This window comes from Lepidochelys kempii, chromosome 1 (genome assembly GCF_965140265.1).
Source record: "Lepidochelys kempii isolate rLepKem1 chromosome 1, rLepKem1.hap2, whole genome shotgun sequence".
Lineage (NCBI taxonomy): Eukaryota > Metazoa > Chordata > Testudines > Cheloniidae > Lepidochelys > Lepidochelys kempii.
This window is the reverse complement of record NC_133256.1, coordinates 164476804-164502821: the sequence shown is the minus strand read 5'-3', so window position 1 is coordinate 164502821 and position 26018 is coordinate 164476804. Positions and strand designations below refer to the sequence as shown.

At 40.7% G+C, this 26018-nt stretch overlaps 2 protein-coding genes across 3 annotated transcripts in view; both read right to left on the bottom strand.

The window, feature by feature from the left end:
* The window catches only part of PAXBP1 (PAX3 and PAX7 binding protein 1), a 35108-nt gene extending 17924 nt beyond the window's left edge, over nt 1-17184 (bottom strand). Inside the window, exons 1-7 of one of the 2 annotated variants that reach the window (XM_073362186.1) lie at nt 16676-17184; nt 15536-15664; nt 13119-13310; nt 10385-10606; nt 9643-9746; nt 8020-8240; nt 6864-7053 (exon numbers count right to left, since the gene is read on the bottom strand). In XM_073362186.1, the coding sequence (XP_073218287.1) occupies nt 6864-7053; nt 8020-8240; nt 9643-9746; nt 10385-10606; nt 13119-13310; nt 15536-15664; nt 16676-17159 (1542 nt within the window). In that variant the 5' untranslated portion in view covers nt 17160-17184. The remainder of the gene's footprint in view (nt 1-6863; nt 7054-8019; nt 8241-9642; nt 9747-10384; nt 10607-13118; nt 13311-15535; nt 15665-16675) is intronic. The other variant, XM_073362195.1, reaches the window with a different exon arrangement.
* A 245-nt stretch (nt 17185-17429) lies between these two features.
* Nucleotides 17430-26018, bottom strand: part of EPCIP (exosomal polycystin 1 interacting protein) — a 41151-nt gene continuing 32562 nt past the window's right edge. Inside the window, exon 2 of the transcript XR_012161129.1 lies at nt 17430-19081. The gene's annotated coding sequence lies outside the window, so the exon portion shown is untranslated. The remainder of the gene's footprint in view (nt 19082-26018) is intronic.

The following is a 26018-nucleotide window of genomic DNA, read 5'->3' as shown; positions in this document are numbered from 1 at the left end:
AAAGAATGGCTTCAGAAAAATGTTTTCTGAACTAACCTAGGACTGGAGTCAGTATTTGGAAAACTCCTCCAACAAAGCTTAACACTAAAGGTACTGTAGCTGAAATGGCCACTGCAGGTACCCAAAGGAACTACAAGTCAGGTTTTCTTTGATAGCAAGGGAAAAAAGTGTCAGCTCTTCACATTAGCATTCTTGGCCTGAGAACATCAGCACCAACAGGTCAGAACAGCTTCTTGAACTAATTGCAAATGGATACAAAAAAGTTTAAAGATTTTCTAGAGTTAAATAAATTCTGAACTCAGATTTACAAGACTCCTTTTCAAAAATGGATGCAACCAAACAGTAGTGTTAACTGAAGGGTAAAGTACATATCCTAGCATTATTGTTGTTTCTGTTCATAAAGAGAATAGCTTCTTCCTGTGAGCAGTTTATTCTACAAATTTTCACTAAAGAGTTGAAAGAATGTTTTAAAATGTCCCCATAGGTTTCCTCCAATCAGTGTCTGAACATCAAAAGAAAAGCTAAACTTGTGCATGAGTGTTTGAATACATTCAAAATAGATTCCTTCTGGAGACCAACTAAATTTAGGAGTTAGTACTCTTTACATCCACAATATTGCAGCTGGTGATCAACTTTGATGGCTCTCACTACCTATTACATTGTTATAGTTTTAAAAATCATATGTATTTAATCCTTTAATCCATTAACATTTGGTTAATTGTTACACGCTTTTCTCAAAAAAATAAAACAGGAAAAACATCAATGTGCAGAGATTTCTGCACAGTATCTCACTCCATTTGCATCAGTTTTTAACCTACATTTCCAAAGTGTCGTTTGGTGATATATCAATACTGGGATTATTAAGATTACAATACAATTTAACTAACTATACAGTTGGACATCCACGAATAGTCTCACCCTCCCACATCTTTTCCATATCTATACAATAAAAGCAAGGTATAATGGCCAATATCTTTACCTTCTAAGAGAGCCAAAAACAGTGTTGTGTTAATTGTGGTAGTAGGATGGCTGAAAGCCATTCCTTGTTTTGTGACCCTCTAAAGTCTCACAAACTAAGCAGCATGAAGGCAACAGTCTTAGAATAAAAGACCACCTAGCTCCTGCAAGAAGTGATTGCACCAAATCAGCAGGTGGCACTCTTCAACCCAACTTAGTTAAATCCCAATGACAGCATGGCATTGTGGGGCACTCTGCTGTGGGAATTGCCGTCACTTGGATGACATGCACAGTCAGGATTCTGATCATCTGTGATCATTCCAGATTTTATAGCACTGCATGTAACACAAGAGGTGTTAACTTGAATTGATGGTTAGCTAGGACAAGGAATTCTTACATTCTGCCTAAAATTCTTCCTGTGCTTTAAACCAAAATAGTATTAAGGCATGATTCTGCAAACTTTTAGTTGTGTGAGCATTAGTTATGCAAGTAGATTCAGCGAACTCAATGTAATTATCCATGGAAGACAATGCAGGATTTGGCCCTTAACATTGAAGATCTCCTGGTTAAGTCAATGATCTGAAATTCCCCCACACAAAAAAAAGTCCTACAAAAAGTAGAAACTAGATCAAATTACAAAGGATTAATATAAAGAAACAACACAAGTATGTAGGGACCAAATTAGAAAGGCCAAGGCACAAAAATGAGATTAAACTAGCTAGAGACATAAAAGGTAACAAGAAAACAGTCTAAATACATTAGAAGCAAGAGAATGACCAAGGACAGGGTAGGCCTGTTACTCAACTGGGAGTGGGAGGGGAGAGAGAACAACAGAAAATGTGGAAATGGCAGAAGTGCCAAATGACTTTGTTTCAGTTTTCATCGAAAAGGTTAGTAGCAATTGGACGTCTAACAGTGAATGTTAGGGAAAATGCAGGAGAGGCTAAAATAGGGAAAGAACAAGTTAAAAATTACTTAGACAAGTTAGATGTCCTCAGGACAACAGGGACAACAATGATATACATCCTAGAATGCTCAAAGAGCTGACTGAGGAGATATCTGAACCATTAACAATTATCTTTGAAAAATTATGGAAGACAGAAGACATTCCAGAGGACTGGAAAAGGGCAAATATAGTGCCAATCTATAAAAAGGAAACGAGGACAACCTGGGAATTACAGACCAGGCCATTTAACTTCAGTACCCAGAAAGATAATGGAGCAAATAATTAAGCAATCAATTTGCCAACACCTAGAAGGTAATAAGGTGATAAGTAACAGTCAGCATGGATTTGTCAAGAACAAATCATGTCAAACCAACCTAATAGCTATCTTTGACAGGGTAACAAGCCTGATGGATAGGGAGGAAGCAGTAGATGTGGTATATCTTGAATTTAGTAATGCTTTTGATACAGTCTTGCATGATCTTATCATAAACAAACTAGGGAAATACAACCAAGATGGAACTACTATAAGGTGGGTTCATAATTGGTTGGAAAACTGTTCCCAGAGAGTAGTTTTCAGTGGTTCACAGTCAAGCTGGAAGGGCATAACAAGTGGGTCCTGCAGGGATCAGTTCTGGGTCCAGTTCTGTTCAATATCATTATCAATGATTTAGATAATGGCAGAGAGAGTACACTTACAAAGTCTGAGAACAATACCAAGCTGGGAGGGGTTGCAAGTGCTTTGGAGGATAGGATTAAAATTCAAAATGATCTGGACAAACTGGAGAAATGGTCTCAAGTAAACAGGATGAAACTCAATGAGGACAAATGCAAAGTACTCCACTTAGGAAGGAACAATCAGTTGCACACATACAAAATGGGAAAGGACTGCCTAGGAAGGAGTACAGCAGAAAGGGATCTAGGGGTCATAGTGGATCACAATCCAAATATGAGTCAACAGTGCAATGCTGTTACAAAAATAAAATAAAATCTATCATTCCAGGGTGTATTAGCAGGAGTGCTATAAGCAAGACATGAGAAATACTTCTTCAGCTCTATTCTGCACTGATAAGGCCCCAACTGGAGTATTGTGTGCAGTTCTGGATACCACATTTCAGGAAAGATGTGGACAAACTGGAGAGAGGCCAGAAAAGAGCAACTAAAATTATCTAAGATCTATTAGGGAAGATTGAAAAAAATTGGGTTTGTTTAGTCTGGAGAGGAGAAGACAGAGGGGTCATGATAACAGTTTTCAAGTATATAAAAGGTTGTTACTAGGAGAAGGGAGAAAAATTGTTCTCCTTAATCTCTGAGAATAGGACAAGAAACAATGGGCTCAAATTGCAGCAATGGCAATTTAGGTTGGACATTAGGGGAAAAAAACTTTGTCAGGGTGGTTAAGCACTGGAATAAACTGCCTAGCGAGGCTGTTGAATCTCCATTATTGGAAATTTTTAAGAGCAGGTTAGATAGACACCTGACATGGACAGTCTAGGTAATATTTAGTCCTGCTATGAGTGCAGGGGACTGGACTAGATGACCTCTCAAGGTCCCTTCCAGTCCTACAATTCTACTTTATTCTAAAACCTATGTAACAGTTACTACAGTATAGGTTGCAACTCAGTGTTATGAAAGAATTGTATTGTATTGTATGTAACAGTTACTACAGTATAGGTTGCAACTCAGTGTTATGCAAGAATTGTATTTCACACATCTAAACCTGTTTGATACTTAAAAATATGCTAAGTAAAAAAAAGTAAATTCAGAAAGGGGAGAGGTACAGGGATAGAAGGGAGACAAGATTTTATAGAACTAAAACGTTCTCATTATTCCAGGAGTAAGTCTATACACCACTAGAACTTCCACATCCTTCTGCTCAATCTCTTTCTGAAGAAAAATGTATTGTCATGAACCCATTTGTGCTCATTCATGCAAAGTTTCCCCCTAGTGCCAGCATTGTGAAAATGACTAACCACAATCCTCACCAGTTTCAGTGTTATAGAACAAAATGCATCAGTAGTAAACCTACCCTAATATCTCAATTAGGGAGGGACAATGTTCACTCATTGATATAACTTTGCTTTCCACAACCATCTCTCTCTACAACTTTTCATGAGTGATGTACTCAAGTATTCGGATTCTAGTATCTAAACTGTATTGTTAAATTTATTCACCTAAATTTGGGTTATTGCTGATTATGCATTATATGTATCTTATGACTTTTAAGACAAACTTTGTATTTGTGGATAATCTAAGCACTATAACCAGATGTACAGATGCTATTTTCTTAACTTGTGCACTATATAATTTTTTTAACATTTGCTTTAATAAAATTTTTAGTCTGAAGTTTTCTACAGGGGAGTGGTAAATGAACTTCATTATTGTAAATTTAAAACAAACTAAAGCCAACATGAGATACGCAAGGCCCAGAGCAACCTGAATCTAAATTCTGCATCTCTAAATTCAGACAGGAAATTCTACTGCTGCAATTTCATGAAAATAAAATTAAAGAGGTTTTAATGACCTAATATGAAAATTCTGCAGTCTGGCTGCCTCTAGTCTGTTATTTTATGCTGCCCCACAGTTTTACCTTTTGAGGGGTTACAGATCTTTGTAGTAACACATTACAGATTTCTAAAAAACAGGCAGTGGATTTCAGTGCAAATTCTGTGGCCACAGAATTAGGGAATACATAGAACCTTGAGAATACTTAAGATTTCATGCTGTATTTAAATATTACAGTCAAATTGTCTGTATTAGGCCCCAATTTTACAGTTTACTTTGTGTATGTGTATCTCTGTGGACTTCAACTGAAGCCAAAGTCGCTCTGTATGGATACAGGAGTATGCTTGGGTGCAGTCAATTGTAGAATCAAGGGCTTAGTTTACAAGTAATTTTTTGGCAACTTATTGAAAGTATTTCTTTATATAGGCACAAGGCCTTTTTTCCCCCCCTAATAAGTCATCTACAGAACATCCAGAGAGAGATTAGAGCAGACAATGACATACTAAAGGAAGGCAGATTTAACAAATTCAAATCTCAAGTACCTCCATCTACAGTAGGAAACTGACCAGTTTTTGCCAGTGATTGTCAGCAACAGATCCCCTAAACCAATGTTGAAAATAACTGAACTGTTAGTATCAGAACTGGTTTTGGTCCATTACTGGTCAGTCAGTTTTTTAGTGTAGACCAGTGTCTTTTACATATTCAGAACTGCACCAATGTAAAGGTGTGGTTTTTAAGACTGATTTAAACTGCAAACCAGTGTGGACACTATTTTTTTAATAAACCTGGTTTAAAACAAATTAAATGTCCACACTGTTTTGCAGTTGTTTAAAAAAAAAGTCACACCTTTAAACTGGTGCAATTTTGAATACAGACAAGGTCTGAGAAGAGAAGCCAAGCTCATAATTTATCTGGATTGTACTTTAGACACACAACAAAATGAGGCAGTAATAAATTGTCAACTTCATTACCTATATAGTCAGCTAACAATGCTACAGTTTCAAAAATTTTGCTTCTTCAGTTAAGCAGCATTTAGTATGGCTAGTGGATCAAATGAAAAACACAGTCCACCTTCCACACAGCTCAGTTTTGAAAACCATGTAGTTACTTATTCCCAATTTTTTTCCTAAATGGTTGATCACTGGTTTGATTGTTAACATTAAAAAGATCAGATGAAGTCTCAACTGGCATTGTTCTGTTCAGAGAAAAAGTTAGCGAGAGTAACGTGTTTCAAGTGAAAAGAAAAGGAGTACTTGTGGCACCTTAGAGACTAACCAATTTATTTGCTTACACAGAGGTTGTTCAGAGGCATTCTGCTTGATACATAGTGGTGAAGATTCAGAGTACAGATGGGGGATTTTCTGAAAGCTCCACCAGCAACAGACAGCAGCTAATCTCACTATAGTAAGAATCAATTGCTTTATCAACCTGAACGTGTGGTAGGTGTGAAGGGAAGCCTACAGATAGAAAAGTAAAAACAGCCACTTTCCCCATCCTAAATACTCCATTCTAGTGGCTTATGTAATTTATGTAATAAATAGCTTCCTATCGCGTATAAAATAGAAATCACTTTCAGGAAAAGAGGAGTGAAAGCCTCCAACAACACTCTCTCCTCTGTATTGCAATTTACTTGTGTAATGTACGCATCACCCATAAGATTGTTAGCATCTTATCTTTTCACCAAATTTAACTACAGTAAATTGGATTAGATTACCATACAAATTAACTAATACTAATGTTTACAGAATTGGAAGTATAAAGGATATTTCAATTATCTTAAATGGGAAATAAAATTAATTCTTCCAAGTTAGAAGTATACAACAGAGTAGCCTAAAAAGAAAAAAGCTAAAAAATTCTGAAATCTTCAGCCAACTATGCTGATTTTAAAACTTTTCCAGCCAAATAGATATCAGAACACTGCCAAATCTTTTAAGCTACTAGCAGAAAATTTACAGCAAAAAGTAGAAGTGTGTTATATGGCACTCATTAAATGCTTCCAGAAAAAGTCAGTGTTGCACCTCAACCCTTTTTACCCCAATGCAATCTAACAATTCACCAATAATGGATACTAACTTTATCCGTTAACATGGCATCCAATCTGCGTATATGGAAGTGTTTGAGTAAATATTTAAAAAAAAATTCAATTTCTTAAACCATTCTAAAAACACACACACACACACACACTTCAGTCAAGTCAGCACTTACATTCCAACTGGAAGTACACCAGAGATCTGTTATACTGTAAAAGTGAGACTTCTCTTTACAAGCTTAGTATGATGAAAAAGTGACTTTTCATCACCTCTAAAACCAAACCTTCTGTTGAGTATGCTCTCAGATTTTTTGATATTTTGGGGGGTGGGGGCCGCAGGAGTAAGTACAAGGAGGCATGGGTTTGGCCTGTACTAAGCTTCCCTACTTCTGTTTTATTGAAAAGAGATTAATGTTTTTGCATCCTTACCTTTTCACTGAAACACTCAAGCAAGTCTTGGACATACCCTCGCATTTCTTGCAAAAATTTATACCGTTCACCAATACCCCCAGAAGACCCTTCTAATCGTTCAATTGCCTTGGTAGAGTCCTCTCGGCTTTGCTGATGTTTCTCATGTTGCTGCTGATTGGCTTTGTTCAATTCTTTCATTGAGTCCAACCTGAGGGACAATGCATAGATAACAAATTTACATCGTAAACTCTACATAACGCAAACTGTTGAAGATATTAATCTGTTTCAGAGTGAGAGAGCACAAGTACCAAATCTCTATAAGGAAAATATTTTCAAGGTACATTCACTACCTGTGATTTGTCAATGCTTTCTCCCTTCTCCAGTTCTTATCAGCAAGGAGAGTAGTGTAAGTTACATAAGCTAGACTCTGCGAGGTCCTGAGTACAGTCAACTCCTGTTAATCCCAACAGGAGTCAAAGGCTCTTAGAACCTTGCAAGACTGAGTCTTAAGAAATTAAAATAGAAGCAAAGGCATTATGCTATATCTAGCAAGAAATATAATCTATAACACAGCCTCTATTATACTGCACTGACTAGACGCACTTCAGCTAATGGAAAGATTTTACAACAAGGGGCATACAAACCAATTTTGAAGACATTACAAAAAGTGTGGGCTGTTCATTCTAAAATATGTCTCATTGCAATTGGATTGTTCATACAGTAGGATCTTTTTGATACCTAACAAGGAGATTACAATGTTTAAGCCCTAAAAAACCCTCAGATTTTAGCCTAAAATGTAAGATGGTTATGTATTCAGGAAAAAAAAAAATCTGATTTACACACTTTATGTTACTTCGTAAGCTAAACATCTCACTGTTTTCAATTCTTGACTACAAGATTTTTTTCAGTGTCCAGAAGATGCAACTCAGATCTGTCTTCAACAAGATCAATTTGCCACATTTTAAAAGCTTCACTTCCACAGAAGAAATCCAAGCAGACTTTTGAACAAAGTTTCAATGTCATCTTCATTTTGTTTTGTTTTTTTTAAATGATGTGCCAAGTCAGTGGTTTTCCAGCGATGAAATTCTGCATTTGCTCGAGATTAAAGGGTGCCTGAGGGAATAGAAAGCTAGAGGACAAGTCTTTTAAGTCTAAAAAAGATGGTCTGCCCTACCTGTCTTTAAGCTGTTTCTTTACCAAATCAATAGTAACAGGAGTCATCTCATTACTGGGAGTTTTGAAAGGAAGTGTATTATCTGTTTTTTGAGACTTGGTCTCTGATGATCCATAAGCAGCGTAAGTGTAAGGAATGCCATACGATGAACCATAAGACATTGTCTGGTAAGAGTTGTGGTAGTACAGATTATTCACTTCAGTAGGCTGACTTGCTTGAACCTATAGAAAGAAGACATGTAATACTCAAAATGCTAATGTCACTCCTTTTAAAAACATTACTTTGTAACTTAGTTTTGACATTTTATATGCACAGACAGAAGTTATTCAAATCAAAATGGTTATTAAAATGAATCACTTTTCATAACCTCCTAATGAAAGATAGATGGGAACAAACAGAGCGAAGATGTGTTCACAGAATTATGGTCTACAGTAATTAACAGAAGCAATCTCTTCCATGGAGAATGTCTTAGCATGGTTATCATTATTTGTAGTAATAGCTCATGGCATACTACTGAATGCAGCAAGCCTGCAACACCCAATTACTAAATATCCTAAACTGTACTAATCTTTGCTGTTAATACAGATTAACAACGTGCCATGAAAACCCTTACAAATATTTTTTAATTTTAGAAAATAGCTTTCAAGGCCAACTAGTGTCCCCTTCCAACTCTGGGCCAGCTACTTCACCATTGCTCAAAGCCACGAATCGCAGCTACCACAAGGCATAATCCTACACAGGTATGGAGTCTTCCCAAGAGGTCACAGGCAGAGCTGTACAAATGAGTTTTCAGTTTGCTGACTGTACTAATAAAAAAAATAATTCTGAGTCAGACGAAGTTTTCGTTGAATCCAAAATGAATTGTCATTTAAAAAAAATAAAGCTAGTAAGTTTTGAAATGAAAAGTTGATTTGAATATTAAAAAATCAAAATGTTTTTAAAAGTGTCAAAATTAAATGTTCTGAGGTTTTGGGGAGTTCCCCTCCTTTACATTTTTTCATGTTTCCCCCTCCCCGCCCCCCCCAATGAGTTTGGTAAATCAGACATGAATTTGAAAATTTTTTCATTCAACCCAAACCTCCATTTTTTGGCCAAAACATTTCCCCTAGCTCTAGTCAAAAGTAGGCTCAGGCATTGGTACATCTGGGATGAACATGTACATTCATTAAGGCTTTAGATTTTATTAGCATGTCTTTCCAGTATGGATTTGATATCGCTCCCACTGAAATCAGTGGCAAAAACCTCCAATTGACTTTAGTCGCAGTAGTATCAGGCCATACATGCCTAACAACTTCTGGACAGGAAGAATAGAAACAAAGTTCACTTCAAAGCTTCATTACTTACTGGCCCTAGTTAGCTAATAAGTGCTAGTCAATGCTACTACAATGCTCATTACTCTTCCATAATGGATAGAAAGCAGGAGCAAGACACCACCTATTTCCATATGAGAGGACTTTAATTTATAAAGTTACACCATTAATCTCATCAGATCAAATTATACCAACCAGCATAATACTGCTTTGAGTTTGGGGAAGTTTTAGTCAATATATGCACTGAAAGGTTAAAAATCCTATACCTTTCCCAAAAAATATACCATCTTTTTTGAACTATTTGAATACATGCCTGAGGTATGTTAATTCCTTTTCGTATCTGTTCCTGTTCCCATCGACTGAGTTCTTCATCCTGTTCCCCAGTCACGAGAGCTTCGTCATCGCTTCCCTCAATACCTGGGCACCCAAAGGAAATGAACAGACAAGATAAAAATGGAGATAATGGATTTATACCAAGGATATTTCATTCCGAATTCCAATAGTTAAATTTACGTAATCATTAGAGTAAGAAAAAACACCTAATGCTTATTACAAGCCAGAATCTTGCTAATCTTCCATGACCAAGATCCGCCGTAAATTCATTTTACACATTAGCTAGTAAATAATCAAAAGAATAATGTGGCACGATACATTTTGTTCAGTTGACATGCATAGCTTTAATTAGTTTATACTTAAGAGTTCACCACAAATATTTTGTATAATTAAGTTTTCATGAAACTTCAGAAAAGCACTGTGCTATTAAAGCTTTGCTCAAAAGCAGAAAGGGGCCATTTTTGTGTGCAAACTGAATGTGTTTATTAGCTAGATTCTACATTACCATAATTCCTTAAAATGGATCATTAAAGTTTTATGACATTGAGTTCAAATAAAATATTCTATACCAAACTACAATGTGGATTATGGTACACCAAAACTGCTATTAGTTATGCAGAACATTTTGTTTAAGGGCTTGTAAAGGTCAGGGTGAGTAACCTACAATGAAAATAGTTTCTATATTTATTAGGTATGCTATCATCCTTCCAAAAACATTTTACCTATTTCCTCTGCAATCTTTTGCCTTTGGGATTTTTCCTTCACTGAGAATACTATTCTTCTCTTCTCATCATCATCTTCATCATCACTGGCATCATTTTCATCTTCTCGAACAAGGCGGCCTTTGCCCGGCTCATTGTCAATAGGCGTAAAGTCCCCAAGTTCCCGAGCCATTTGACGCTTTTTTCTAGCGGCATGAATAAAAGCAGCATCTGGGATTTCTCCTGGAAACATATGTTTACAAAGTTAAACAGCCAATGATTGCATCCGAACTCAGTGAGACTCTTTGCTACTTGTCTACTGCCATATCAGCTGAGAAAAATGGTACTGCAGACACACCAACCCGTCAGTATTTCTTATCAGTAAGGAAAACAGAGGAATCCAAGCAGAAAAGATTTTTAATGGTTAAAGCACTCTCAGCCCTTTCCACTGAGCCCTTTTCTGCTCGTAAGAACTTAAGAGTCCTCCGGCAAAGACAGGGAAGACAAGATATTCCACACAAAAAAAACCAGAAGAAAGTTTAAAAATATATATGTTTCAGGCCTTATTTAATACATTCCAGGGGCAAGAAGGGCAAACATATTTTCTCCCTGTTAAGGAAACCAGAGAAAAAAATCCAAAAGAAACTATTCTGATAGGCAAGCCCTGAAAGATATTTCACAGGCTTTCAGAAAATGCAGCAGTATATACAAGCTGCATACATACAGCATAATGTCACCTCTTGCATATAATAGATATAGCCAAATGGATAGTTTTCTAGATTTAATTCTTTCTTGAACTTTCTTGTCTAAGTTTAGACAAACTATTGTTGGTGGCAGCTCTTTTCCCTTGCTCATGTGTTCCTGATGACTAGGGGAGCCCAAATGGTACTAATCTTCCAATAAAACAGCAATCCAAGGTTCCTCAATCTAGAATTCCTATTATTTGTATTACAGTAGTGCTAAACAAGATTGGGACTCTGGAGGCTGTGTAGGCACAATACAATTACTAACGTATTTTTTGTTTCTTCGTAAGCAGTGCAGTATTTAAATGGATCATCATCATCTCACATGATTTTTGTTATGTTTCAGATACTCTCAAAGTTCATGAAGCTAAAAATCTCTGGTAGCATGTAAGAAATACAGTTTTGAACCAGCAATATATAGTCAATGCACACATTTAATGATTTAGAGTCATTAAATGTAATGCTTCTACCTTTACATCATGTTCAGAAATTAGTGAACAGTATATGCTGTAGAAAGCCCTTCCTGCATGATTCTTTTTTAATTTACATTTTCTGAAAAGGCATCTCATAGTGCAGTTATCAATGCAGATAATAAATGTTAAAAAATAAATTGGATGCAGGCCAAATCCATCAAGTTCCCCTCCAAAAGATAACTTCCCATAGTCCATCCTTGATGACAGTGCCTTGAATATCTTTAACATAAGAGGTTCTGTTCTGCTTCCCTCAGCCTCTGTGGTAAGCACTTGGGGGCTCCCTCCTGGAGTCACTGGTATGTAGCCAGAAGTCCCGGTTGGACATCTCTCCCCCAGTAACAGCCAGCAACAGCAGAACAAAGTACCTACTCTGCTACCCTCAGCCCATTTAGCTGGGAGAGAGGGTGATTCCCCTTGGGAGGTGCTCCCAGAGAAAGGGTAGCTTCTTAATAGAGTCTGGAGCTGTGTGAGGAGGTAAGAATTGAGAGCAGCTCTTCTCTCATTTTGCTCAAAGTTTAGTCCCTTCAGAAAGAGAGATTACCATAGAACTTGACAGAGTAGGACAAAGATAGTAAAGAGTAGGACAAAGATAGTAAGGAAAGATGGGTGAATAAGGGAAACAAGGTGGCAGACATGTCTGAAAAATCTGTACAAGCAGTCTGTCTGCTGTGTGTACCCAAGTTACATTATTTTAAGAGGGAATTAAGATGGATCCATGGTTGTCTGTGGATTGTGAGCATGAAGGCAACAACCTTATTCCCCAGACAGAAAGCTTCCTTATGTGCAAATTTGCTAGTTATTATTATTCATGAAGAATAATACTTCAAACTAATTTCTTTGGCCCTTAATATTTCCTAGTCTATTTAACCAAGTTAACAGCATTCAAGACACTCAAATAGGGGGTCAAAAGTGTAAGAACATTTTCTAGTGCCTAAATTAAGGATAAATGCCAAACTACACCACAAGACAGGTTACTTGGAAAATTACCAGAATATCAAAAATAGAGGTGAGTTTTGAGGACATTCAATATTTCAAAGTTTTAGAAAAACAAATGCTGTAACTAGAAGGGGTGTGTATTTAGTTTTTTAAAGACCAGAGACTCCAGTTTGACTTATGCTTCATTTTGAAATATCACCCCACGAACTTGGCACCTGAAGGAATTCATATAAATACCCAACTTAAAAAAACCAAAACATTTTGTTACAGCCTTTGTTTTCAGCATATTAAACTCTGCTATTTGATACTGTGGTAATTAAATGGTCCTATTTTAGTTCTTAAATGAATCAGTTCAGTTTTCCTAGTTCTTCAAAAACAGTGTGCAATTATATTCTTCCACAGGCCAGCAGAATATGGATGAACCTTGGAAAGTGGACATTTCCATTTACTTTTAAATTTTCATTTCTAGTCACTGTTCGAGGGTGTGTAGGAGTTAAGCTTGGGAAGAGTGCATACAGCTGACTGGATATCAGTACTTACATTACAAATGTTAGAGACAGCATTTCCAAACCCACTAAACTAGATTTACTATAAAGTACAAACCTGGACGGAGAACATTCAGAGATGATAAAGCACTTGAAAAAGTTCCCCCGGTTTTAGGTTTTTCTTCTTCCTTCTCACTTTCGACTTCCATCTCTTCTTCACCTTGTTCACTGTTCGCAGTCCCATCTTCTTGGTTTGCTTCCTTAACCTGTCCTGTTTTCTCTATGGCCTGTTCAGCTGTAAGAGAAAAGTCTATATCGGTTTCTTTCTGTGAACATTTTTTAAAAGCACTTTTAAAAGAATACCACCAGATATGCTTAGGTTTAAGACAGCAATTAATTTTTAACTACTGAACTTACAAGGAGAAGAACATATGTTGTGGCTTCAATAAAAAACATTGAAATCTTCTCAAGTTCACACTATACAGTCTGACCAGTCTCAGATAGGAAGACTAATGCACCCAAGAAAACATTAAATATTAAGTTCACACAGTCAAGCATTGAGAGCCAGGAAATGCCAGAATTAAGGCTGCCTATGCAACCTACCTTATTGTAGCCCTGCATACATATGCATTATGACAGTCTTCAATGACTGAACACACACCTTTTTTTCCCCCCTCCCCCCACAGGAACCCTGCCTCACTCATTGCACAAGATGGACAGTACTCACTGAATGAGCAGCTATCCAATATTTTATTTTCTCATTAATCAGCGTGTGACCCCAGACCTGATTTACTGCACACCACTCAAACACTGCTTTGAAGACAATTATTAATTTCAACAGAGGCTTTTCTATGACAATCACCATTGTAACATCTGAGTGCTTCACAAACTTACATTCATCTTCAAAATACTCCTGTAAGGCAACATTATTTCCATTCTACAAAAGGGGAACAGGCACAGAGGCATCATCAGAAATGCACACTAATTTTGGGTGTCCAATGTGAGATGCCCACGTCCTGAATTTTCCAAGAATTTAACATTTCATAGCTCTTTATTTGTTCAGAGCACAGATCTCATTGACTTCAGTTGCAGTTAAGCGCACTCAGCATTTCTGCAAATCCAACGCCAACTGCCACAAGATGGACACCAAAAAAAAAGGAGGAACATACAGTAGCCACCTGTGAAAAGTTTGATTTAGATTACTTGCCCAGCATCACATAGGTACTCTATGGCAGAGGCAGGGATAGAATCCAGTTCTTCACAGTTCCATTCAACTACAAAACCATCCTTTTACTTCCTGCAGTCCTCTGCCTCATTCTCTACATCCCATCCCTGGGCAGGCCCAGATTTTCTGCCACAAGTGAGGCAGGGGTCCTACAGACAACAGGGGTCCTACACAACCATGATTGACTCCCTGAGCAACATACATTTTGTGCACTGAGATCTCCGGGAGCAAAGTTAGTCTTTAATTACATGATCATAAACGACATAACAAGATACATACAGTGGCCAAATGAAGATTACACATGCAACCTTCATTCTGGCATTTTCTCACTTTTGAGTGCTTGATTTTATAACTAACATTCCTTTAATGGAATTTTTTATATAATTTCTTTTTTTTTAAAATAGCAAACAGAAAAAACAGAAATTCCATCATTTGAAACCATACTGAGTCTCACATTATTCATCAGCTGGCCATGAACCTTCACAGCACAGATGCTCCACCTAAGCTAACAGTAACTGATAGCAGTAGTAGGTTGCCATCCTGTATGTGGTCCAGCTGTTAGAGGGAGATGAAGCACACACTTTTGCCAGTAGGCTTCAGTTATTAGCTGACAGCAGGAATGGTGAAACTCAGGAACCCTAGGCTCTATTCCAGGTTCTACAGATGTGTACTCAAATGGTTAGAGAGCTTTTTGCCCACCACTCTTCCAGCCTGTTCTCATCTCAGTCTCTGCCTCACCTTCCCATGCTCATTGATCCAGTCCTTAGTTTGGAACACACAGATGTAGGTCACTTCTTCTAACACAGGATCTCAACATAAGGAATTCAACTCTGCCAACCCCCTCAATAATTTTCTCCCTCACTTTAATGCTCTCCTTTTAACACCTGTGTTGAGAGGGCATCCTGGCAGAGAAGTGTGCTAGATGCAGATCCAAACTCTAGCTGTTAGAAAGCAGAAGTACAGCATGATTTAAAGAAATGAGTCTAGGCTTGAGAGTCAAGAACTAGTCAGCTTTAATCCCAACTCTAATGAGGATTCACTGTGTAGCCTTCTAGTAACTGTCCTCACCTCTCCATATCTATTTCCATAACCATAAAATGGGGATAAATTCCATCTACGCCAAAAGGGTGCTTATGAGGATTAACTTAATGCTTATATAGACTGCTCTGAATACGTAGAGCAATCTAAGTATTAAAATGCTCAGTCTCCCTGCAGAATTGACACTGCATCTCTAACACAACTCATTTTTATGAACAGTATTTAATCTTTCAGTTAATACAAGTTACTAGTAGTAGTAGTTTTGCAATTACCATCTGCTGGAGAATTGACTTCTGGTTTAACCTTTGATTTTTCGAGATCTTCTTTGTATTCTTTCTTCAGTAGTTTTACTATCTTTTTGCTGTAACTTGATTTTTTCACTTTAAAAACTTCTTCAGCTTCTTTAACAAAGAAAATCAGAAAACATTAAGTGACCTGGGAACAGATTGGTCAGCTACAACTCACAAAAATAGTTTCCATCTGTCAAGTCTTTTCACGTGGTGCACAGCACAACTTCATAGTAGAGTTACTAACAAAAGTATCCCACAAATCTAAATTCAAAATTTAACATAAAAGTTTTGAAAAGTAGGCACTACAATTGCATGTTTTCAGTGCAAAAACGCTCATAATTTTATCATAAGCCTTGTGATAACAGGTGTTCTTCTTGAAGCCCAAACTCCTGGAATCACATCAAGATATGACAGGTTTCAGAGTAGCAGCCGTGTTAGTCTGTATGAAATGAGCTGTAGCTCACGAAAGCTTATGCTCAAATAAATTTGTTAGTCTCTAAGGTGCCACAAGTACTCCTTTTCTTTTTATCAATATATGAGAATCTCATCTTTCATTTTAAAAAACATACCTAACTATCCCAGTTGAAGAATATAAAAATAAGCCCCTCGTTGCATCTTAAAGGCTCAAAAACAGAAGGCAAACAAAAAAAAAAAAGAAGGGATGTGCACTTTTTATATAATTTTTAAATCAAAAATTGAAGACCCCTTATCATTCATTTTATTACCCAAACAATATACTGTGAATCGCTGTGATGGCCCCTCTTTAAGTGCTAGTTTTCCTCTCCACTTAGTCCTTATTGGGGGAAACCACACGTTCAACATTTTGCCTTAATACAAATCGCAGCAGGTAAGTTGCGAGTCACACGTGGCCCCGGAAAGGAAGAACCAGGGCCTATATCGGGAGGAAGGAGGAGAGGGAAAAGAGATTTGACCCGATAGGCCTCTTCCCCTCCCCCCTAACACCGACTCTCCTGACTTGCAGCGACGCTGGGGGGCCGGGGCCCGCGCGAGCAGAAACCGTCATGCAGCTGCGAGCTCCCGACGGGGACCCGGCCACCCAGGGGCTGGCTAGGTGCAGCTAGGGGGGCCCGCCCGCCTGCCCGGCCCCACTCACTCACTCACCCTCCTCCTCGTCCTGGAAGCTGAGCAGACTGGCCCGCGGCGCCGGCGCCTCTTTGTTCTCCCGCAGCCGCTTCCGCTCCCGCTCCCGCGCCCGCCCGGCCCCCGGCAGCCCGTTCCCCTGCTGTGGCGGCGGCAGCGGCGGCGGCGGCGGCAGAAGTGCGGCCAGGCCGGGAGCGAAGCCCGGGCCTAGGCCGCTGCCCGCCCCGCAGCCCGTCAGGGCGGGGACGGCGAGGGGGACGCAGCCGGTGGGGAGCGGCAGAAGCGGGGCCGCCTGGGCCATGGCGGCCTCGCCGGGCCCGTCCGCCTCCGGCGGCTCCTCGTCCCGCTCCCGCTCCTCGTCCTCCTCCTCGGAGTCGTTCCGCTTCCGCACGTTCACCCGCCGCGCCTTGCGGAACATCCCGCCGGGCCCGGCAGCGCGCAGCCCAGACACTCGCCCCGCAGCAGCGCGTCGCGGCCCAGCCCCAGCTCCCCCTCCCCGGAGCATGATAACCGGGCAGTCACAGCGCCACCTGCTGGCCCGCCCAGCCGCCCCCAGCGGCTGCCAGGCGAAGCGACGACGCGCCACACCATAGAGTGCCGCGCCGGGCTAGCGTGCCTCGCGCAACCATAGAGGGCGGGGGACTAGAGCGCCCACCCGCGACTGCACAGCCGCCGCCATCTTGTGTGAGCGGGGAAACAAGGGGGTGAGGGGGGAGCGATCACGTGACGGCAGTGGCGGCCCAGGTGCCGTTGCTTCGGGGGGCTGGGCGGGGGGGCGGCGCGACGGAAGCGCTATTGAGGACGGTGGAAACTTGACTCCCGCGGCGCTCGGCGCTGCCCATGACTTGGCTAGGGCGTTAGGGACTGACCTCTGCGGGTTTGTGTCACTGAGGGGCTGGTGGAGGCGCCAGCATGGCAGTGGGGAGCACTGGGGCCCCTGGCTGCATAGTGGTAGGTGGTCACAGTGCAGGCCACCACCCCCCCCCAGACACAGACTCAGCGGTGTGGCTGCATCTAACCCTGACACCGCGCAAGGACTGGGCCTGCCCCTCTGTGCCAGGTGCACCAAGTGTAGGCGGGCAGGCTCAGCAAGGCAGGATTCAAGTATAGGGGGAGCCAGGTGTGGTTTGAGAGGGCTCTGTGTGGGGCAATCTGGGTGCAGGTGGCTCGGGATGCAAAGAGGCTTGTTGGGGGGGGTTCTGGGTGCAACGGTCATCAGGCTGTGCAGGAGGGTCCAGATGAAACTGGTTAGGGCTTAGCAGGGAGGGTCTGGGTGTGGGGGGGATAGAGCTCAGGATGGGGATGTGGGAGGATCCAGATGCAGTTGGTTGGGGTTCAGTGGGGTGGGGATCCAGGTGACTCATCAGGGTGGTGCGGGGGGAATGGGGCTCATGGGGGACAGAGTTCTGAGTGCTGGGAGTGAGGGTCTGGATATGGGGGTGGTCTGGATGCATTGGGGTTTAGCAGAGGGGGGAGCAGCTCCCTGTACAGGGATCCCTCCCCCTGAAGCTGAGGAGCAATGGGTGCAGGAAACAGGGGATAGTGGGGGGTGGGAGTTTGCAGAGCTTCCTTCAGCCAGGGGAGAAATCATGGGGTGGGTCTGACTCGGTCCCAGATGCCATGCAAGGGAAGAAGTTGTTCCGTCCTCCCCAGCCCAGCCGGGACTAGCAGCTGAATCCAGTGCAGGGTAGGAGCCACCAGTGGGGTCTTCCCCATTCCCACCTCCTGCCCCATAGTAATTTATCTCTCTGCTGGGCTCCTGAAACACATTGCTGGGGAGGGTTGTATGACCGCTCTTGTGACTTCCCTTTGCTTCCCTGTCAGAAAGTCATTTTTCTGCAGCGAAGTAAAGAAATCTGCAGGGGATATAAATTCTGCGCATATGCAGTGGTGCAGAATTTCCCCAGGAGTATGTTCTGTTTACACTTTCTGGGTCTCAGCCTCTCCTGCCAAAGAGGGAGGTTAATTCCCCCTGTTATAGTTTAAATTTCAAAATAAAAGTCTCCCACTAATAAAGATATTAGGACAAGGTCATATATTTATCATACACAAGTCCTACCAGAGTTCAAATTCAGTAGGCCTTAAAACATCCCAGGGGTCAACTATAAATGCACAAGATGTGTCCCTGCTGTATCCCTTCTTGTGCTCATTTCCCTGCATCTCCCTCAGTTTCCTTTCCTGCCTCAACCCTGTAACCCTTCAAGACTCCTATCCCCTAGTGCTCCCTCCTCAATCTCCCTGCAGCCTCCCTTCCCATGTTTACTCACCATTCATCAGCTGTAAGCACTAAGAATAGCCATCCTCCCTGAAGACAGCCTGGCTTCTGTCTTCTTAGAAAAAAATGGAAATTGGGGGTCATCTTTATTAGGGGTAGTAGTCAGGAAATGGTTTCATCAGAACTGAGGGCACCCTGGTCAGTCCTTCCCACTGGCAGTAATAAGAGATGGCAGCCATTTTAACTAAGCAAAATTCATGAGTTTGCTGGTAGAAATCAGAAAATAATACAATTTGAAACAAAGCATCTAAAATCAGAAGAGTTAGCAACTCACATGACACTGTTTAGCAGCTCCCAAGGCATCCCTGCAACCCTCCTAGGATATCAGGCATCTAGCAAGATTGCAGGAACTTCCCAGCAGATCCTCTTTCCAACCACAGTTGGCTTCTATAGTAGAGAAATTGCAGGCAGCCTACCTCCATCTCCCTTTGCTCGCACAACTCCCTCTTTTGGATCCAAGTAAGCCTAGGGTAGCTGGGAGGAGGAGGCAGAGGTACCTGGCTGCCCTGGTGTGTTCTGCTGGCAAGGAAGGTGAGAATACTAGAAAAAGGGGGCAGAGACTTTGGGAAATTGAGGTAGTGGAGAGAGAATGGGTACAGGGAGTGGCAGAAGTAGGGGACAGAATCAGTGGGAGAGACTGAAAGATGATGGACAGCATGGAGAGCTAAAGAGACTGAAATTAGAGGCGGACGAGGTCCCTCAGAAGAGCAGGTTCCCCCAGAATCCCCTTGCTTACACAGTCACTGTATTGCCAGCATCTAACTCATACTTTGTAAACCCTGTTGAATAGGAAAGGTGCTATATAACTAATTTCTGTGCTGTTCTAAATTTATAGTGTTGTTCATAGGTTATGTCTGAACTACTGAGTGACAGGAAAACCATTCCATAGCCCTTGCACCAGTGTCCATTTTTTGATATATTTAATTTTTTGATGTTCCCATGAATGAGAAGCACACATTAATTTGAAAGACTTTATGGCAGCCACTTTCCTTACATGCAGCAAACTGAGCCAGATAGAGAATCTCATGTAAACGTTAACCTTTTCATGAAAATACATTGTTAAACACTACAGGTCTTCATCAAATTGTTCAATCAGTATTAAAGCCTGGAAAGTGGTTTACAATTTCTTAGGCACCTTACCTGGACCCCGATACTTGTTTCACAAAGATACATTATTTGCTTCAAGACGGAGCCAGAAATAGTGGTGCTTGTGTGTGGCCCAAATCCTCCCTTTCACCTGCAGATGAGACGGGTCCTGAACTGTGGCATTAATAGAGTTTGCAGCTTACATGGTGTCTACATGTGTTGCATTGGAGGCCAGCTATGTGGCATCTCCTAAGGCAGCAGCTTTTTTAGGGCACAACAGAAACAGGGTAGGGTAAGGAGCAGGTTGATTGACTTGACTTTCAAGTCTTTGGTGTCTCCAGAACAGGGGCATGAGGACTGCAGAGGCTACTCCAGCTAACTCCACTTTGCGGCTCCTTTCTCTCTCATGGGCTGGAGGAAGGTTTCCTCCCTACTTCCCCATCAGAGTTCTCTTGTGCTCAGCTGGGTATAGGGTTGAGGATTTTATTATGCGACCTTTATTCAGAACATTACTCTGAGCAAAACTAAGTGCAGTTTTCTTTTAAGTTACAGTATCTGGAAGACTTATGTGCTTTCCTATTTCCATATTAACCTTCCCACCAAAGCCAGAGCTCATATTTAATAGTACTGCATGCTTCCATTTTAAAAGATGTTGTTATGGTAATACTTAATTACTTTGTTATTCAATGCCTTTTTACTAGAGGGCAGCAGACCCTCACATATAGTCACTAATAATCTATTAGACTTTCTTGATTATATCAGTTTTTATATATGGTGTACTAACATCCGTAAATGAGTTACTTTGTATAAACCAGTTCTGAGAATTTTTAAGACAGAAGTGTCCTGCCTCAGGATTATTAATCAGCCAAAAACAATTTGTGCTTTCAACCTTAATACGCTTGATTAGAGAGGAGGTGGCTGGAGTTCCTAGAAAACCAATCTGAATTAGTCTCTCTTGCTTGCTCATGAAGAGCTATGTCTCTCTCAACTCAGCTACAGTTCAGAACTGAGCCCTTAGCATTTATGAAGCAACCCCAAAGGCTCCATATCATGAGTGAGACCTAAACATCATGAAATTGGGTGAAAATTAGTGAGATGAAGATTAATAGTGCATTTTAGGTTCTTTTTATTTGCCTTCTGGCTTGTGAGCCTTTAGGATACACTGGGGATATATTTCCACGCTTTTCTCAGTAATCAGGAAGGCTAGAAATTTGATTTTGTTTATGAAAGCTGGAATTCTCATGTATACATGTGACTCTAGGATCTGCAGCTTTAAGAAAACACCAATTATTTCAAGACTCATGATAAAATCATGGGAGTTGGCAAGATCAACTAAAAAGCCCTTTATTTATTTATTTGAAATAATTTTTTGAGGAAGGTTGAGGGTATATTCCCAGAGATGGCAGGTGGAAAGGAGGCCGTTTGTAGCTGATTCACTGTCTTGCTGAATTGAGTTAGGTTCCAATCCTTTAAAAACGCACATTCTTAATTTTACTACCATGAGTAGTCCAATTGAAATCAATGGGATTTCATGGTAGTAAAGTTAAGCATGATTGTAAGTGTTTGCAGGATTGGGGGCTTCCTTTGTTCCTCCTGAATGTTTGTTTTTTGAATGCTGCTGGATATTATAGAAACTGTGAAATAGGCATGCACCAGACCTGCCAGCATAACACCCAAACTTATCAGGTGTGCCATAGAGGCCATAAGCGTAGCATTATTATACCAACTTTTTGTCCAGGCTTGGACTACTGTGAAGGTACCAGTAGAGTAAAAGGAAGGGATCATCAACCCACTTTATAAGGAGTAAGTCCCACACACTGAGTGCAGCAGCTGTAGGCCAATAACTCTGCTTAATGTTCCTGGAAAAGTTTTTACACATGTCCTACTTGCCCAGCTCCAGCCTTTCCTTGTGAAACAGCATCACTAGAGCAATCAGGCTTCACTGCTGTGTGATCTACAATGGACTCTATACTTCCTCTTCATCTTTTATCTGAGATCAATCATGAATTCAATTGTCCTTTGACAGCAGCATATGTAGACCTAAAGGTAGCCTTCAGTTCTGTCGATAGAGCTGACCTGTGGAAGGCCCTGTGAGGCAATGGTGTTCCCGACATCTTCCTGAGATTAATTCAAGATCCACATAATGACTCACGGGCACGGATGCAATGAGGGACCCATAGGTCTGACAGGTTTTACATTAGATCTGGGGTGAAGCAGGGATATGTCCAGTGGTACAAGTAGAAATCATTTCTTGCCAGTACACTGCACTCATGGGAGGGAGACAAAGGGGGGCCACATGACTAAACCTCACCCCCAGCCCAGGGCCCCCGTGCTCTCCCTGTCCCCTCCCCATGAGCCACATCTATCCCCTGTTACCTGTGGGGGGGGGGGGGATTCTGTCCTCCAACTGCGCCAGAGACTTCTGCTGTACAGACCCCAGTCAGGAGGACTCAAGAGATGCAGCTGTGTGGAAGGGCTGTGGGCAGTATAGCCACGCCAGAAGAGCTGCTGGCGTGGAGCCACCCGGTGGCCCCACGTTCTGCTTCTTTCGCCACTGTGGTTCCTGGGAGATCAGGGCTCTCCGGAACTGCAGCGGTGAAAGGAGCAGAAGAACATGGGGCCGCCAGGCTGCCCCACACCAGCAGCTCCTCCGGCGCAGCTGCTGTACTGCCCCCAGTGCACATACCCCCAGCCCTGTAGACCCCAGGGAAGAGGATTCAGGAGATGCCGCTGCGAGGAAGGGCTGGGGGCGGGCTCCTCCTGTGTCTTTCCGGTACGCCATACTAACTATAAATATCTTACTGGTATGGCATACTGGACCATACAACTGTACTTGCACCACTGAATATGTCCTGCCCCCAGCCCTGTTCTGCCATCCAATGGATTGGCTCCATAAACATGTCTCCACAAATACCGGTATAACTTGGATCAACTTCTTTTACCAAACTGGATTATATGGGTGATATCATCCTCTTCAGCCAGGGCGCAAATGACCTTACAGACACGCTAGAGAGTTTCCTGCATGTGGCAGCTGCCCTGGGACTAAGGATTTCTTGGGCAAAAACAAAAATCCAGAGTGTCAGTGCAAAAGTTGTGATACAAGATAGCTGTGCTGCTAGACAAACTGTGGAAATAGTGGACAATGTCATCTGTCCAGACAGTACATTGTCATCAAATGGTTGTAGCCAGCCAGATATCCTAAGGAGAATCAGTTTAGTACTCTGAACCGTGAAGGATCTGCACAGGCCCTGGAGCCAAAAGAAGGTGAAACTACATACAAAAGTATGGATTTATCAAACCTGTGTACTTCTGAGCCTTTTATATGGATCTGATTCTGAAACATAGAGTAACAGCCATGTTAGTCTGTATTCGCAAAAAGAAAAGGAGTACTTGTGGCACCTTAGAGACTAACCAATTTATTTGAGCATAAGCTTTTGTGAGCTACAGCTCACTTCATCGGATGCAACCGATGAAGTGAGCTGTAGCTCACGAAAGCTTATGCTCAAATAAATTGGTTAGTCTCTAAGGTGCCACAAGTACTCCTTTTCTTTTTGTGAAACATATATGTTGCTTAAACATGACATTAGGGAGGCTGGAGGCATTTCATATGCATTGCCAGCGGTGACTACTGGGTATAAGATGGTTTGATCTCATCAATAATAGGGATGTATTATTGAGAACTGGCCACGAGAGGATTGAAGTCACAGTCATCGCTGGCTGGCACTTTTTGGTCATATAGCCTGCAGTAGAGATAAAGGCCCTGCACATAGTGCCTTGAAGATTGGACTTGAGATCAGGAGGGGACATTGCCCAGCCAAGGATTGTCAGAAGCCACACAATCGTCTGCAATTAACCTGGTTTCACCAGATCAGTAATAATTAGGGCTGTCAAATGATTAAAAAATTAATTGCAGTTTTAATCAAACTGTTAATAATAGAATACTGATTTACATTATAAATAATTTTGAATGCTTTTCTTAATTTTCAAATATATTGATTTCAATTATAACTCAGAATACAAAGTGTGGAGTGCTCATTTTATATTATGTTTTATCACAAATATTTGCACTCTTAAAAATCTACAAGTTGAAACATGATGGGGCATATGAATGTTTAGCATGTCTGGCATGTAAATACCTTGCTATGCTGGCTACAACAGTGCCATGCAAATGCCTGTTCTCACTTTCAGGTGACATTGTAAATAAGTAGCATTGTCTTCTGTAAATGTAAAGAAACTTGTTTGTCTTAGCAATTTGTTGCACAAGAAGTAGGACTGAGTGGACTTATAAGCTCTAAAGTTTTACACTGTTTTGTTTTTGAGTGCAGTTATGTAAAAATAATTCTACATTTGTAAGTTGCACTTTCACGATAAAGAGATTGGATTGCATTACAGTACTTGTATGAGGTGAATTGAAAAATACTACTTTTATCTTTTTTACAGTACAAATATTGGTAATAAAAATAATATAAAGTGAGCACTGTATACTTTGTATTCTGTGTTGTAATTGAAATCAATATATTTCAAAATGTAGAAAAATATTCATAATACATTTAGATTGGTATTCTGTTATTGTTTAACAATGTAATTAAAACTGTGATTCATTTTTTTAAATCAAGTTAATTTATTTTGAGTTAATCACTTGAGTTAACTGCAATTAATTGACAGGCCTAGTAATAGCCCTGTAGAATGTTTAGATAATTGGAATAAAGCTGTATAGTGTGGCTATGGACACTCAGCACTACGGCATATTGTCGTTGGATGTTATAAGGACAAGTTAGAATGCCTCATTTTTGGATAGGCATCTTTTTCATTATTCCCTAAAAGTAAATAAATGAAAGGTCCTACATGCAAATAAAATTGAAGAATGCATACGAAGAGCTGTTTCTTCTCTGTGGGCCAAACTCTGAGGTTCTTACTCAGTTTTCACTCAAGTTTTATACTCTATCCTTACTCGATTTGCAATGGGAGTTTGCCTGAGTAATGACTAAGTTAAAAAATGAGTAAGTACTTGTGGTCCCTTGATTGAGAGAAGCGAGAAAGGAGCTTCAGATCCAAGTGGTTAGTGCTTTGATGGAATCTGTTTTCACAAAAGAGAAAATGTGTCTTTACTTTTCAGACGTAAAAATAAAATAATGCTGAATCTCACCATCAGAAACAAAGCCCTAAAGAAAATAAAAGAGTAAAGAGAAAAAAGTGGGTAAAATGATGCTGGTATTTACTTATGGCATCAGGGTATTTACGACTATTCATGGATATAAATAAATATTGCATCTGGAGGGCCTAACTCATATCTTCATAATTTAAAATAGGAGCTCCTTGTTAAAGATACCATGATGGTGAGGATGGTCTGACAACGTATATAGATCAGAAAGATAGAAATTAGAGGTCAGAGTGACCTTTGCACGCCTGCCAGAGATATCAGCTACTGGTATTAAAAGTTAGCAAATACTTCTAGAGAGCATTTTTTCATTTTCCCCCCACCTTTGGAACGTACCAGACTGTGCCAAGTTTTGAGTATTTTTGAAATCTCTCTCAGGGAAGGATTTCCTTATCTTCTGACCACTTACAACACCATCACCCCCCTTCCCTTTTCAAATTACACAAGCTGAACACTGTTCTTTGTCCAGGAGCCCTGCCATCTTTTTTGGTTATAGTTATGAGAATGTTTTCCCATTTAAAAGAAATCCTAATTAATAGATTCCCCAGTCCCTTAACACCATCACTCCCCCAGGTGTTATCACAGGCTAAGGAGGAAAGATTTGTTAGATATCCCTTAACGGCAGTACAAGACTGTAAAGATCTGCTGTTCTAGATACTTTTTTATTATACTGTATATATATGATATAATTAACCTTGCCTTATTGTGAAAACGGTATGTCACTGGCAATTCATCTTTGGTAACCTATATAAAAGGGTCTGCTGGAGCCAGCCTCAAAGGCTCTGTCAGATTTCTGCATCTGTGCAGCCAACAGTACTACTTTAATTCATATGAAGCCTGTCTAT